This window comes from Phyllostomus discolor, chromosome 13, assembly GCF_004126475.2.
Source record: "Phyllostomus discolor isolate MPI-MPIP mPhyDis1 chromosome 13, mPhyDis1.pri.v3, whole genome shotgun sequence".
NCBI lineage: Eukaryota > Metazoa > Chordata > Mammalia > Chiroptera > Phyllostomidae > Phyllostomus > Phyllostomus discolor.
In genome coordinates this window covers 3431250-3447553 of record NC_040915.2, presented here as the reverse complement: position 1 = coordinate 3447553, position 16304 = coordinate 3431250, and the positions used below count along the sequence as shown (strand labels likewise).

The 16304-nt window shown below is 54.5% G+C and overlaps 1 protein-coding gene across 1 annotated transcript; it reads left to right on the top strand.

Moving 5' to 3' along the window:
• The first annotated feature begins 3791 nt into the window (after nt 1-3791).
• LMAN2 (lectin, mannose binding 2) lies at nt 3792-15082 on the top strand. Its single transcript, XM_028528754.2, has 8 exons — nt 3792-4207; nt 4379-4497; nt 10029-10146; nt 10774-10853; nt 10971-11132; nt 11245-11359; nt 12890-13009; nt 14414-15082. Exons 1-8 carry the CDS (start codon nt 4012-4014, stop codon nt 14572-14574), a joined length of 1071 nt encoding a protein of 356 aa, XP_028384555.1. The 5' UTR covers nt 3792-4011; the 3' UTR covers nt 14575-15082.
• Nucleotides 15083-16304: the final 1222 nt, after the last annotated feature.

The following is a 16304-nucleotide window of genomic DNA, read 5'->3' as shown; positions in this document are numbered from 1 at the left end:
TCTGGGCAACCCAGCAGGGGCTCCGTGGACACACGTGTATATACAAGTACATGTGCACCAAGCATCCACATGTGGACTTTACTCAGCACATGCTTATCTCACACCTGCTGCGTGTTGGGCATGTACACACTCAGCACCCTTCCCCCAGGCAGTGGTGCCCGTGCAGTCACTCCTTTCATCCCCAGACGCTTCCCAGGCACATGCCCAGGTGTGCACACAGGTCGGCACCTCGCATGCATGGTCATGCGCTTACAGGCTGTTCAGGTGAGCCCATCATAAACACATGGGCTCTCCTCCGTAAGGACTGCCTGGTGTTTGGTCATCTGTCTGTACAATCCTGGGGACAGGCACATGTGACAGGCACACCTGCACCCAGCACAGGTGTGCACCATGCTCAACCACGAGGGCAGGGGCATGGGTCAGGCGTGTCTGTGTCTTCACAGTTCCCTTGCTCACATGCAAACCCATCTTGGCAGAGCCCTGCCAGCTGGAGAGCGGCACCCTGCACTCAGCCTGGCCAGCCCCAGGGGACCTAGGCCCTTTAGCCAGAGCCCTCTGTTCTCCTCCTTACACACGCATGTTCCCTCTGCTGTATGTATGGACTTAGGGCCCTCAACCCCAGTTTGGGCCCCTCTCTCAACAGGGAAAAGGTGACACCTCCTTTTCCATATTCTACCCTCTCTACCCTGCCCCATTTTAGGGCTGTGGCCTGAAAATTTTGGTGGCAGAGACTCATTCTTCACCACAAATTCATGTTCTTTTCTTCCTGGGCACATGGCTGAACTTTAATTTCCCAGGCTCTCTTGCAGTCATGTGTGGCCATGTGACTAGCTCTTACCAGTTGAATGTGAGTGGAATGGTGCGTGCTGTTTCTGGACCAAAACTCTGAAGTGTTGCTTCAAAGACATGCTGTCTGCATTCTCTTTGCCCTTCAGCTGGCTGGCTGCAGAAGATGATGAAGCTATAGGGGACTGTGGAACCACCACAAGGAAGAGGCTGGGGTCTCTGCATCAGTCCTCGAAGGCAAGCCACCCATCAACCAGAAATAGCAGCTTTGGGCTGTTATATATGAGCTAGAAATAAACTTGAAGCCATTGCACACATTAGGGCTTATTTGTTACAGCAGCTAGCATTACCCTAGTTAAATCACCTCTTCATGCAGCCCTGACTCAACTCCTTCCAGACGCTTTGCTCCGGGCCACCCAAACAGAGGGATTCATTCAGATGTGAATGTGTATGAGGTGTGTGTATGAGGAGCTGCTTTTGGGCCTGGAGCATTGCCGATGGTGGTTTTAATACATGACAGTGCAAATGTGCCTGTCAGGGGCGCTGAAGAGTGTGTGGCATGAGTGAGGACTGCCTGCCTGTCTGCTGTGTCATGGCTCTGAGCCTGAGTTTCGGAGGGGGCTTTACAATTTACAGGGTTTTCTCCTGAACTGACCTAATCTGATCCTTATAATCTCCTTGTGACTGGTTCTCATTATTCCCATTTTACAGACCAGGAGACTGAGACTCGGAGAGATGTGAGTTGCCCAAGGTTACACATCAGGTCAGAGATCTGCTAAGCTGTGAACACATGTGCTTGGGGTGCCAGGAGTTGGGCCCAGGCCATGACCAGCCCGGGGGCTAGCAGTGCACCTTCCTTCCCCAAAAGACCCAATTACACGCTCTGCCTGGGAACCCCTCCCAAAGTCATCCTCTCTGGCTACTGAGAGATGCCTCTCCCTACCTGTCCACGTGGATGCCAGTTTCATCTCTGACCACATCTCCACCCCAGGGACCCCAGGAAACCCTGGGACTTCCTATCTCTTAGAGCTTATCTACTTCACTCCATGGGCGTGGTGGGGACCTTCACTCCATGGAACACTGTTCTCAACTTCTTCGTCCCTGGCTTCCCAAAGGGGATCACTTACTGATGTCTAGTCTTCCTGTGGGACTTCCGATCCCCATTCCCTGTGGAGACCTCACTGGCTTGGACCTGGCCCTCTCTCATCTGGTCCTAATGACCTATTCAGTTGACCCACCTGTCACCTGGCTCCAGTCTCTTCTCACCATAGCAAGAGAAATCCACATTGGCCACTCCCATGCTTAAAACCATTCCATTGCCTTCTGGAAAAAAGTCATGTTCTTTAGCTGGGAATTGCAGGCCCTTTGAGGCCTGGCCTCAGCCACACTCTTGCCCATCATTGTTTAGCCATTCCAAGCTGCCTGCACTCCTTATACTTTCAAGGGTCCCTCCCTGCCTTCGCATTTCCTGTTCCCCTTTCTGGTAAATTACTCATTCTTTATGACTTGATTCCAGGTTCTAGAACAAATATTCATTCTTTCACCAATTACGTATTAATCACCTCCTATGTGTCAAGTACTGTTGTAGATGCTTGGGATTCAGTAGTAATCATAGCTGACAAAAACCTCAGTCCTCATGGCAGTCTAGTTTAATGTACATGTCCTCATTTGTATGGCTATAAATAAAAAAGCTCATTAAAAATATATGACCCAGCCCTGGCTGGTGTGGCTCAGTGGAGTGCCAGCCTACATATCAAAGGGTCCCCAGTTTGATTCCCAGTCTAGGGCACATGCCTGGGTTGCAGACCAGATCCCCAGTAGGGGGCTCAGAGAGGCAAGCACACATTGGTGTTTCCCTCCTTCTCTTTTTCCTTCCCTACCCCTCTCTAAAAAAGAAATAAAATCTTTTTAAAAAATGACCCAGAAAAGACCTCTCATCACTTAACCCTGAATAAGTTGATTAATTCAAAAGGGAAGCTTCTTAGAATTTAATAAAGGAGCAACCAATGAAGATCCCGCCCTGTGATCTATAACAGGGGTCATTAATTCAAATGTCTAGAGGAGCCAAGACAGGAGGGCTAAATTAGTGGTCAGCATGTAGAGTGTATACTAACTTAGAAGAGGAAGGCATTTGTAGGGGGGCAGCCCATGGGCTTTGCTTGGTTGGATCTTCCCATTTTTCCAGAGAAACCGGAAATTTTGTTTCTAGTATGAATTTAAGAGTCCTGATTTAAATATATTGGTAGTTAAATCACTTATTGAAAAAGCATTAGCAGGTAAAAGCAAAGCTGTATTTGGCTGTGTTAGTCAGTCATATGGACTGGTGGGAAGATTTAGTTCCTGGGACCTCTGCTCCAGAGGTCAGGGAGCCTCGGGTGTCACTGGAATGTTACACGTGAGTTGTATTTGGCTTCAAATAACACCAGTTTTCGACCTTTGGTTCACGGCCGGCTTTCCTGCACCTTTAATGTACTCTCCTTGCTGCGCCAGGTAGGCACTACGACCATTTGGATCTGCATGGGCTCCAAACATCACTGGGGTCCCGAGTCAGGGTCCAGGTCTGTCGCGCTGCTTAACCCCGGCTGGGCCTGAGGAGCTGGGAGAAGTGGACACCCTAAAATCACTGGTAATTCTAAGTCTTCAAGGGTGTGAAGCTGCAGGGTGTTAAGCCAGAACCAGCTAAGGTACACTAGAGGTCACCTAGGGAGTCCGAGGTGGCGCGGGAGTTGGAACTCAGGTCTCCGCCTTCTAATTAGAGATCCCTTGCTCTCGGACTGGGAAAAGTTACTCCAAGGAAGTGGTCAGTAGCCAGAGGCCCAGGGCAATGTAATCTTCGTTCGTCCGGCCCGCGCGAGCATCTCACCAAAACTACAAGTTCCAGCACGCCTCGCTTCGCGGGCTGCAAATATTCAACCTTCGACTCAAACCTTCCCTCTGTTTTCCATTGGCTCACAGTCCTAACGTGCTGTTCCATGATTGGTTGTAGTTCGTAAGAGCCTGTTGCCGAGGCAGGCCGACAGGTGCGCCGGGGGAGCCAAGAAAGTGTGGAACTACATTTGATCAGGATGGGGGCTGCTCAGCAAATAAAGCCGCCGTCCCCTGCTGTGAGGCTTTGCTTTTAACTACAGGTGACACTAGGTTTAGAGGGTTTCCGGCCGGAGGCCACTATATGGGGCACCCGGAAGGCGGAAGTGCTAGAGCGGAAGTGGCGGAGAGGAACGGAGAATGGCGGCGGAAGGATGGATTTGGCGCTGGGGCTGGGGCCGGCGGTGCCCGGGGAGGCCTGGGCTTCCCGGCCCCGGCCCTGGCCCCGCGACACCTCTACTTCTTATCCTGTTGCTGGGGTCGGTGGCTGCGGATATAACTGACGGCAACAGTGAACACCTCAAGCGGGAGCATTCGCTTATTAAGCCCTACCAAGGTGAGGCCTGGAGCGGATACGAGTGCAGGGCGAAGGCGAGGCTGCACTGGGTTGGCAAAGGGAGCGCCTTTTCTCACGAGCGGGACAGCTCTCTGGGTTTCCTGCCTCTGGCAAGGCCAGTCCTGACATGGCCTGTTACCCACCTGTCTGTGCCCGTCACTCTGCCCACAGGAGTCGGTTCCAGCTCCATGCCCCTCTGGGACTTCCAAGGCAGCACTATACTCACCAGCCAGTACGTGCGTCTGACCCCTGATGAGCGCAGCAAAGAAGGCTCTATCTGGAATCACCAGGTGAGTGGTGCCCCAGAGGCCAGGCGTACCCTTAAGAAAGCCACTACTCCCGGCCTCCGCTGCAGCCCAGACCGGACTTTGGCTTGAAGGCTCGCCCCTCCCTCCCCCGCTCCTTCCCCATGTTGGTCCCATCCACCGGTAATAACAGGCAATGGCTACTGAAGTTATTTTGTGTCGGGAGCTGTGCTTGACACTTTACATCCTCACTTAATTCTTTCAAAACCCATGTGAAGGAAGGGATGTTATTTCCGTTTTGCTGACTAAGGAGCCAAGGCTCAGAGTTAAGTGGGGCTGTCAGGCTGTCTGAATTGATCCCTCTCAAATGTGGGATAAATGGAAACAACAGGGCCTTTATCGGGTGTTTTACTGTGTTGTACACTGACTTGAACACACCTTACTGTGGTTAGTTCTTGAACGGGCTGCTTGATATAGGTGGCTGTTGTGGCTTTGTGCAGAGCTAACACAGTGAGTAATTCAGCATAAACAAAATCTAAACTCGGATCTCTCTGATCTCCAAGCCCAGCAGTTCACTTGCTATGCGTGACCGCCCCCTGGAGGGCGAAGGGGCCCCTTAGAAGTGCTTGCAGACTCAGTCCCCTTCCCTAGTGGTTAACTGAGGGTCTTGTCTATAGTCGTATGGACTTGTGGGCAGATTTAGTTGCTGTGACCTCTGCTCCAGAGGTCAGGGAGCCCCAGGTGTCACTGGAATGTCACACATGAGCAGTGGCCACAGTCAATTGCTACACAGACTTCACACTGGGGAAATCTAGGCCAGGAGAAGGTGTAAGGGGGTTAATTTGGGGCTTGGGTGCAGCTTGAGGTGGGGCCTGTGCCTGCCTCATCCAGCCTGACCCCAGCTTTTCCTGTGCCCTAGTTTTCTCCATCACCCTCCTCTTAGTCCCTTCTGGTTGACATCCCCATTCTCTTCTGGGGGCCCACACTGTCTCATGTTGCCTCATCTGCTTGTCCCCTCAGCTCCTCCTCTCCTTACTGCTAGGGGTGCTCGGGGTTCCTCTGCTCAGCTTTTACTCTGATCCTTTGAGCCTGGGGTCCCCTGTGAAGGGGTAAACACATGGCATGCCCACACATTCTGCCCCCCGGTGCCGGGAACTGACTGATGGTCATCTGCCTTGTTGACTTTGTTCAGAATCCTGTGCGCCTCAGGGTCTTTGCCCATGTGGTTGCCCCGCTCTGGAGCTCTGCCTCTTGGCCCTTCCGGCCTGTTTGATCCTTCTCATCTGTTAAGTCTCAGCCCAGTGCCACCCACTGAGAGAGGCCTTCAACAAAAGAACTCCCCTGAGTCACATTCTGTCACATTATTCTGCCTTAGCACTTTCAGGTAATTTTAAAAAATGAACCCTGGTCAGTGTGGCTCAGTTGGTTGGATGTCATCCTGTAAAGCAAAAGGTCATTGGTTTGTTCCCAGTCATGGCATGTGCCTGGGTTGCGGGTTCGGTCCTGGTCAGAGTGTGTACAAGAGGCAACAGTGTTTCTCTTTCACATAGATGCTTCTCTCCCTTTCTTTCTCCCTCTCTTACCCCTCTCTAAAAATAAATAAATAAAATCTTTTACAAAATGACAGTGTAGCCTTACATTTTCTGTGGAAATGAGTTTGGTTTAGCATTAAGGCTTTTTTTTTTTTAAAGTAAGGTACAAGTAGTGCTGGAACTGTTGGAAATTGGGTCCAGTCACAAGTAACTGATTATGGTTGTAGGTCACAGGTGGTTGGTGTTGTCAGTGGTGTGACACTGTCACAGGGCTGGCAGGATTCTGCACTTTATTGAACTGCTTTCTCCCACCTTCCAGTTTAGTTCCAGGGACCTTTTGCTGTTTGGCCTTACAGGTGTTTCCTACAGTTTTTGAAAGACGTTGCTTAGAGCTCTTAGAATTTTCTGCCCAGCGTTTCCCAAGAGCCAGCTAGAGAGATGCTTTCTGGACTTTTCTCTTTCTTGTCACCACTACTCACTCCATCTGGGAGAGGCAGCCAATGAGCAAACACTACTGAGGACCTGCTGCGTCGAAGCAGAGATGAGGCACAGGCCTGCTGTGGCCCAGGGGCAGACGGTCAGATGAAGGGCTGGAGCTCCAAGTGCCCGGTGGCCGGGGCTCGAGGCATTCTGCGGGGCTGGTGTGGTGGCTGCAGCCCGGTCTCCGGGCCGTCTGCGCTGGTGTCGGTCTGCATGTAGCTGCCCCCTCCCTTTGTAAACAGGTGGCCTAAGTTTAAATATTTGTAAGAGATCTAGTTTCCAACATATTTTAAATATTGCCATTTTAAAGTAAAACAAAGTGTAGTCGGTGTAGTTGGTGGAATCTGAATATTGTGATTCGATGTCCACTCTTTTTTTTTTAACTTTATTTATATTTATTTATTTATTTTTAGAGAGGGAAGGGAGGGGGAGAGAGAGAGAGAGAGAGAGAGAGAGAGAGAGAGAGAGAGAGAGAGAGAGAGAGAAACATCAATGTGTGGTTGCCGGGGGTCATGGCCTGCAACCCAGGCATATACCCTGACTGGGAATTGAACCTGTGAACACACTGAGCTGTGTCAACCAGGGCTCACTCTTTCTTTTAAACACTGGGAGTCAACCCAGATCGTATGTCAGTTCTTTACTGAACTTGTGTTTCATTTCATTTCCCAATGCAGAGTGCTGCCCTGATGCAGTGTGTTTGCTGCTGGAAAACCTCTGCCCCTGTGGCTAATGTATGCACACTAATTTACACTGTTTAACCTTGTGGGTTTCCTTGGGATTAGTGTCAGTGCACAACAGATCGAAATAAATGCACTACACATTATGCAGTGTTCACATAATTATAGAAAAGCGAAAGTTTATTGAAATGCATCTCAGTGAGCTGTCACGTCCCCCCCGGTCTGGGTGGATATTACTGTCAGAATGAAACAGTCTGCAGCCCGTCTTCTGCTTCTTGTTTTTCTAAATGTAACTGAGACACAGGGAGTTGTACTGTCTTGGGATCACTCAGTACTTTCACAAAAGAAGGAAGGTAATCTTTTTCTCCTTCTGGTGTCTTTCTTTGTTTTCTCCCTCCTTTTCTGTCCTTCCTAAGTATAGTTTCTCTTGTCTTTTTCTTTTTGTCTCTTTTGCTTTGTAAGATTTAAGATGTGTGTAATAATGTCTTTGAATCCGTTTTAGTAAGTGTAACACATCTCTCTACTTTTTTCTTTGCCCCGTTCTATCGCTGTTCGTTCTGAAACTCCAATTACACGTGTCTCCAGGGGTGTCCGGCTGTGGCCCAGGATGGCTGTGAATGCCTCCCAACACTAAACCGTAAATTTACTTAAAACCTTTTTTTTTTTTGGTTCATTAATTTCATTAGTGTTTGTGTATTTAATGTGTGGCCCAAGATGGCAGTTCTTCTTCCAGTGTGGCCCAGAGACGCCGAAAGGCTGGACACCTGTTCAGACTGTCTCGCTCTCTCCTCTGCCTCATACTCAGTGTTTTGCATCGGTCATGCTTCTCTTCTCTCTGCTTAATCTGGATATTTTTATCTGACTGCACTGGAGTTTACTAGTTCTCTCTTCATCTGTTTTGAATCTGTTGTAAAACCTATCCATTACATTGTTAATTTCAGTTATTGTATTTTTCATTCTGCAATTTTTATAGTTTTAAAAAACTTCAGTGATCTGTCAGAGTTCTCGGTCTTGTGTCTTATCTCTCTGAGCTGGTCAACCAGTTTTGTGCACGACCAACATCTGGGGTTCCTGTGAGCCTCCTTCCTTCCTCCCTGTGGTTTGTGTTCATATCTTGTCTTTTCACTGCTTGGCATTTTTCATTGTGTGCCGTATGTTGTCTTTGTACTATGAGGCCTAGAGAAGTTTCTCGTCAGATTTCAGGGATTGAGAGGACTCAGCTGGGCTGCAGTCCCTGGGAGGGCCCTTCTTGTTCGTTCTTGTTTTTGGCTCACTGTTGTCACGGTCCCAACATGAAGCAGGGGCACTGCACCTGCTCAGCAGGCTCTGGACTCGGATTTCTCGTCTGTCTGTCCTTGAGAGCTGGTTCTCATCCCTCTCACTCACGCCTCTGGAATCTGCACATTTCCCAGAGCTAGTGAACCGTCGAGAACCGGGAAGGCCGATTTCACAAGACTGGCAAGCTGCCTCACAGGTGCCTGCTGGCGCTGTGTCCTCTGGGCCGGGCTGGGTCCCATCTGCTGGGCATGCAGTGCCCAGAGCCAAAACACTGGGTCTGCTGAGCTCACGAGTGCACAAGTCTGTTTGCCCACAATGGGATGGAAAGGTCTTTGTTTTTGAGTATTTTTTTCTATTACAGAGGCAGCACGCTCATTACATAGAAGTCAAAATAGAAAGTGAACACCCCGCCCAGAGTTGCGTGCACTCAGGTCGGCTCCCCACAGTCCTTCCACTCTTCCTTCCCCTGCATGTGTCAGTCTTGGGCTCTTTCAGATGGGAATGTAGCGCGGGTGGCTCTGCCCCTCCTATAAAAGGCTGCAGCAGCCAAACCGCCCCCAGGAAGGTGAGAGGGAGCGCTCACACTCCCGCTGGCTGAGTGCTTTTTTCGCTTCTCCTCCACAGGGGTGTTAATGATCTCTTTAATTGTTGCCAGTCAGACAGGTCAACAGTATCTGTTTTCATTCGCTTGTCTGACGGGCCTGTGTTTAATCACTTGCTCACACACCCATCTGCAGATTTCCGCTGGTGGGTTCTTTTCAAAGGATGTGTCAGCTGTAGTTTTCATGAGCAGCTTCCTGGTGGGCGAGGCCAGGCCCCTTCCCTCACTGCAGCATTGCCCAGCCCCGTACCTGGTGTTCCTGAAGCCAGGGAGCATCTGCCTTCCCTCAGGTCACGGTTCTGCCCCTGCCCTGCTGCTGTCACCACACTGGGGCCCACTGGGGCTGCAGGAGTCAGGGGGTACGCTGCTGGCTAAGAGGGGTTTTCAATCAGCAAGACCCAGATTTGAGTCCCTCAGTTTGGAAGGTTGGTTAAAAGGGAAGATGATGGGGGTGGGAGGCTGGAAAGGAGCTGATGCAGTTCGAGTTAAGGACCTGCAGGCTGTCGGAGGGACAGAAGACAGCACAGGTTTCCACCTTAGACAGGCCTGCGTGTGATGGAAGGCTGCCCTACCTGCTGTTGGCTGTCATTCCGTCTCTGTGTTTTCTCTTCTGTAAATATGTGGCTGAAGAGGGGATACTGATCCTCCCACAGGATCTCAGGGCAGGGGCAGTGGGGTGGAGATAAAACAGGGCGGATAGGGTTGGCTGGTTTTGAGGAACGTGAATCAAAGTCAGTAAGGCTGGTGCTGGGCCAGGTGGGTTCTGGGCCTCAGGCAGCCTTGGGACCCTGCGTGGCCTCCCCTCCTTCCCTGGGAGGCCTGGCAGCCCCCTCTCTCCTGTTGAGGAAGCTGGAGGGTCCGTTGGTTCGTGGTGCTTGTGCCTGGCTGCCTGGCCCCCTCCGGGGAGGGCCTGGGCTCAGTGCCACAAGGTCCAGGCTGGCATACCACCAGCTGGTGGAAAGGCCCAGAGAGCTCAGAGCAGCCCTCTGCATCCCCCTCCCCCGGCAGCCTTGCTTCCTCAAGGACTGGGAGATGCATGTCCACTTCAAAGTGCACGGCGCCGGGAAGAAGAACCTCCACGGAGACGGCATCGCCCTGTGGTACACTCGGGACCGCCTTGTGCACGGTAGGGCTGCGCTGTGTGTGTGGGGCCCCTGTGGTCAAGGGTCCTCCACTCTGCACTCTCCCGTTAGGCTGCTGCTGCTCTTCTTCAGAGAGTCCTGGAACCTCGGGTTGGCTGAGGGTGGTCCCCTGGGGAAGAAGAGGGGCTCGGCTCTGCAGCTCAGCTCGGTCCCCGCGGCGGCCTGCTGTTGCACACCAGCAAAGAATGGCTTTCCCCACTTCAGAGTGTTATTTTTAAAAAGCAGAAGCAAGGAAGTCTGTATGTGGCCCTTAAAGTTGAAAGTGTTTCCTCTGTGGACCTCGGCAGGAAGCTGCCGACCCTGGGTTAGAGGATGGGGCTTCCCGGTTTTCACAGGCTAGGTGCCCTCTCGTCACTGCACACTCAGAGCACAGGGCTGGCTGCTGTCTGCTGACGTTCAGGCTTCAAACTTTGTCCTCTTTGCCAGACCCGAGACCACATGCAGGCTTTTCCTTTAGAGACTGGGTGCCCGACAGCAGGCTGCCGCCTCCCCCCCCCTCCCCCCCGCCCCCTCACCGCAACACACACACACACTGGCACTACTTTGGCCTTCGTGTTAGCCAGGGCACAGCCCCGATTCCCCACAACTGCAGCGTCTCTTTCTCACCCCAGGGCCTGTTTTTGGAAGCAAAGACAACTTCCACGGGTTAGCCATTTTCCTGGACACATACCCCAACGATGAGACCACGGAGGTAGGCCCGTTCCCTCCCATGCAGCAGGGCAGGTGGGGCTGGGAAGCTGGCTGGGCAGGGGGCCCTGCCGCTCAGCAGGCTGGGCTGGCCGTGGAGTAACCGGTGTCTCGGTCTCAGCGTGTGTTCCCGTACATCTCGGTGATGGTGAACAATGGCTCCCTGTCCTACGACCACAGCAAGGACGGCCGCTGGACTGAGCTGGCGGGCTGCACCGCTGACTTCCGCAACCGTGACCACGACACCTTTCTGGCTGTGCGCTACTCCCGTGGCCGCCTGACGGTGAGCGGGTGCAGCAGGGAGGGTGGGGCGGGGTGTCCCCTGCCTGATGGGCTCTGCGGGGCGGGCAGGCAGGCTGGGCCTGTGGCATGCGTCACCTGTTGGCCGGCTGCAGGTGATGACTGACTTGGAGGACAAGAACGAGTGGAAGAATTGCATCGATATCACTGGAGTGCGCCTTCCCACTGGCTACTACTTTGGGGCCTCGGCTGGCACCGGCGACCTCTCTGGTGAGTGGGCTGCGCAGGGTGTTGAGTCTTGGCCGTGACCTTCCCTGGTCTGCCAGGCTTGTGGCATAGCTGATCACTCTCCTTCTTGGACTTCCTACATCGGCTCCACGCTCGCCTGGTCTCTTTTACTTCATGTTAGCTCAGTTTTGGCTCGGCCAGGGCTCAGCCTGTAAGCAGGCTCAGCCGTCTGGCCCTCTCTTTAGGTGGCTTTGAACTGGACCCTTAGACCTCAGATTGCTGCTTGCAGCGCAGTGTTGTCACCAACCCACTCAGCGTCTCCGCTCAGCTGTCCCTCGGGTGTCTCCACCTTTACATACCCACAGCTGATGACCACATCTTGCCACCAGGACATAAATGATAAAAGGCTCAGTCTAAAAACCTTATTGTCATTCCGGACTTCCCTCTTGTCTCACATGCCCCCTGCCATCCATCGGCGAGCCCTGCCAGCTTTGTCTCCACAGTGGAGCAGACCACCTCTCACCCTTACCTCACTCCCTGAGGGGTCCCCGCCACCATCCTCTCTCACTCGGAAGCTGCAGGAGCCCCCAGGCGACCCCGTCCCTGGGGATCTCCAGCCCCCGGCAGTCTCTCCCAGCTCAGCAGCCAGAGCGACCCCACAAAACTCACAAGAGGTGTCACCGTGTCGTGTCTTCGCTCAGAGCACTGCAGTGGCTCCTTGCTCGTTAAGAGTCAAGGCCACCACTGGTCCCAGCCATGGCCTGTGGGGCCCTGGTGCTGGCCCCTCCCCCACCCAGCTGCCTCTGGAGCTCTGCTCCCAGCTTCTCAGTTGTACGGTCTCTAGCTGCTCGGCCACCAGGGCCTCCTGCTCGGGCCTCCGTGCCCGTGTCTCACTCTCATCCTCACGTCTTGCTCAGATGTCACTTCCTCAGTGGGGTCTTCCCTGATTCCCTTGTTTGAAATTGTACATACCACCCCAGATGCCTGCACGCTCTCTGCGAAGTCACGTGACGTGTGCTTAGGTAGCTAGTGGCCTCCATCCCTTGTCACCCAACGGGGACCATTGGGAGTGTGAGCGACGAAGGGACTTCTCCACGTTCACACCCAGAGGTGGCAGAGCACGGATGGGAGCCGCAGTCTGACTGTGGAGCTGGGTGCACCCTGGGCCTCCGGGGGCTGCATACGCCGGGCGGTCAGGTGCCCCTGGTTCTGCCCATCTGGCCGCTGGGCTCCTGCTCTTTAGCTCTCCATTTCCAGGCTGTTCCTCAGAGTCTGGTCAGTGAGCAGAGCTGACAGTTGGGACCTGCCTCTCAGCCTGAGCCTTGGCCTCCCAGTCTCAGAAACGGGGGTTGGTGGCCGTCAAGCAGAGGGTCTTCCCTGCCTGGTCTGTTTGCACTGGGCCTTCCCCACGTCTCAGGAGCTGTCGCTGACTGCGCATCAGGGCCACACCCACAGCTGGGCAGGAGCGGGCTCTCCCCGGGAACCTGGCCACTGTATGCGGCAGGGAGAGGTATGGGCCACGTGCCCCGAGGTGGGCTCAGGGCCCTTACCGGCCAGCACTCTGTCCTGCAGACAATCACGACATCATCTCCATGAAGCTGTTCCAGCTGATGGTAGAACACACCCCTGATGAGGACAATATCGACTGGACCAAGATTGAGCCCAGCGTCAATTTCCTCAAGTCGCCCAAAGGTATGTGTTTGGGGCCCCTCCCACTCAGGCCTACATGGGACTGGGGCCGGGTCAAGGCCGGCGTAGTGGGTGCCCGTGGACCCCTGCCATTGCAGGTCTGGCTGTGGTGGTGGCCTGGGCTCCGGGACCAGCAAGCCATGCTGACAAGCAGTGTGGCAGCACTGGAGCCTGCTCCCTCCCACAGTTGGTGCTGGGGTGAGGACGGGGAAAGCCGCAGGGACCAGTTTGTTGGTGGAGGCGTTGAGCAGGGCACCGATAATGCACGTGCATGACCTCAGTGAATGGCTGGGAAGTAGGTCCTACCACTGACCAAAGGAACTGATCCTTTAGTTTCCTCGGCCAGAAAGGGATAGAGCAGGATTTGAACTTGAGTTTCTGCAAAACTCTATTGTCTGGGCTCTTCTCAGATCACTTAGTAGCCACAGCTCTGCCCTCACCGAGGGAGGGTTCTCGTTGGTGAAGGAGGCCCGTGTTTGGAGAAATCCTCTCAGCCCAGCCCATGGTCAGCTGTGAGCTGAACTGTGTGAACTGAAATGAACCCAGTGTTTTATGTGATAGCTCACTTATTTAAGATTCAAGTTACTTTTAAATGTTTTGAGAGTCAAACATTTGCCTTAGGCCACAGGCTTACCACTTTGGACTAAGGGTTTCTGGCTGCTGAGGGCTCAGACCTTGTTGCTCCCACCTACCCAGCAGCCCCACCTGCTTGGCCAGGCAGGGATCAACCTGTTTTCACACCGACTGCCCCATTCACCCCTCCAGCAGTGAGTTCCAAAGTCCCCACTCAGTGTTAGCAGTGTGTTGGCGCTGCCCCAGGGCTCACTGTAGTGACAAGCAGAGAAGGGGACACAGGGCACGTGGGAACCCTGGGCGCCCCTAGCTCCGTCAGCAGCCACGACTGTCACTGTGCAGGGGTGGCACCACAGGCCTGCCGGGGAGGGAGGGTGTCAGTGGGCTTATGGCTGGCATCCCAGGCCTGGCACTCATCAGGGTCACTGATGGGGCTGGCGGGCAGTTGCGTGGTGAGGCCAGAGCAGGACAGGGTAGGGCCTGGGACCTGTCAGAGCTGCCAGGTGCATCCAGGTGTGAGTTGGGGCAGAGTTCAGCTGGGGCTGTGCAGACCTCTGCACTGGGGTGGGCTGGGCCTGTGAAAGCAGGCCCTGGGATTCCCGGGCGGAGCAGGCTCTCGCAGAGCCCAGGAATCCAGTGTCCACGGGCTCCTTGCAGCAGCAAGGCACTCCCCAGTCCTTGATCTCCAGGATCGATGGGGTCGCCCCTGTCTGGTGCCTGCCCCTCGCCGGTGCAGTGTGGGAAGCCACAGCTCCCTTGGGGGGTGGGGCCTTGCCGGGGCCACCACCCAGCCCCTCTGCCTGGCCACCTCAGCCCCCCTCTTTTCTCCCTCAGACAACGTGGACGATCCGACGGGGAACTTCCGCAGCGGGCCCCTGACGGGGTGGCGGGTGTTCCTGCTGCTGCTGTGTGCACTCCTGGGCATCATCGTGTGCGCCGTGGTGGGGGCCGTGGTGTTCCAGAGGCGGCAGGAGCGCAACAAGCGTTTCTACTGAGTGGCCGGCGCCTGGCTCAGTGGGGCCCTGCTTTGGCCTCCGGCACTAATGTGAACTTTTTTTTTTTTTTTTTTACTGAGATTGTAAAAGAAAAACAAGATGATCTTATTTCTTAACAGTTTCAAAGAAATAATTAAAGTATTTTCGTACATTTTGCTTCTTACCCAGCAGGGACAGGCTGCAGGGCCAGGGTTTAGGGTTTGGCGTCCCCCCTCTGGAGACAGAGGCCCCTGCCCGAGGCTAGCACCTTGGGAGCAGGCTCTGCCCTGGAGCTGGGCCGGCAGGTGGCTGCCGAACACTGGAGGCTCCCGGCCGCATGGGTGGGTGCCTGAGGACATGAGCAGTGGTTCTGTTCTGTGCCTCTCACGCAGAAGAGATCGAGTAGGGAACCGGGGCTGTGTGTCCGCCTCTGTGTTCCCCAAGGCAGACCCTCCAGTGAAGCTGGAGCAGCAGTTTGGTGGGGCCCGAGTGAGGCTGTTCACTGAATAAAGTGAGATAACCACCCTCAGCTGTGTGGCTGCCCTGAGGGGCCGTTGTTTTCTTCAAACACCTTCCAGGTAGCCAGGCTTCCCACGCTCAGCCTCATGCCCTGGGGCAGGTGCTGTGTTCCCAGTTCCTGGGTGGGGACACAGCTCTCCTGTCAGCAAAGCATGTGCAGTGTCAAGTAGCATGGGGTCATGGGGACAGGTGCTCTGTGTTCCTGTGCCCCCGCCCGTGTGCTCTGGGCCTCTAGATGAAAGGGTCTGGTGTGGGGAGGATTTGGGGTGCCATGCAGAAGGTTCCAGGATGATCTGGGAGGGATTAGGGGCAAGGGTCAGGCTGGGGCATTCCCTTTGGGGTGCGTTGAAGGGATGGAGGTGTCATAAGAGGTGGAAGAGAGCCAGCAGCTGACGGGAAGCGCTATCTTCATGACTCAGTACCCAGCCACGGCTGCCCCCGCTGCCAGTCTCCCCCGTCCTGACCAGCCGGCCCACCTCAGAACATCGCCCCCGACTGGTCCAGAGCTTTCAGTGTCTTCACACCCACTGCTCCAGAACACCTGAGTCTCCAAGTTAAAAGTAACAGCAACCCTACCTTCCTGTCGCAAGCAGGCTTTCTGTGGTGTATGCTGGTGGTCGGGCTCTCGTCGTAAACAGTGGGCATATAGGAGGAGAGGGCAGGTGAGAACTTCCTCCCTCTGTCCCTCAGCCTCTGGAGCCCTTTGCTGGCTTGCTGGGAACCACCCCGTCCACAGTGTGTCATGGACCGCCTGCCGCAGACTGCCCGCAGGCTCACGGTGACCTGGAGGCCTGACTCGAGTCTCTCTCACGGGCCTGGGACCCGCTCACAGAGCCGTGAGAGTGAACAGGGTCCTCGTGACTAAGACACTTGGAGCTCTGTCCCCCGAGCAGTTTCTTTACTTGAAAAGCAGTGAACTCTGGGTGCTTCCGGACGCTGGCCGTGACTCTGGGTGGCTGATGCGTGGTAGCTCAGTTCGCTCCAGGGCACTTAGCCACGTGGGCACTGGGGACCCGCTAGGGTAGGCTGCTCCACTCCCCCCACATCCCTCCCAGGACGCCATGTCCACACTGACACGCAGCAGCTCTGCACGGCTGCCACAGCGCTGATCAGCGCCACGCTTGCTGTGCTTCAGCTTTCTTTTTTGCCTGACTCGGCCGTCCCTGAATTCCTGAAACTCGAGGCTCTTGGGCATCTTCACGGCTCTCACCTTCACTGCACAGCGGAGTCAT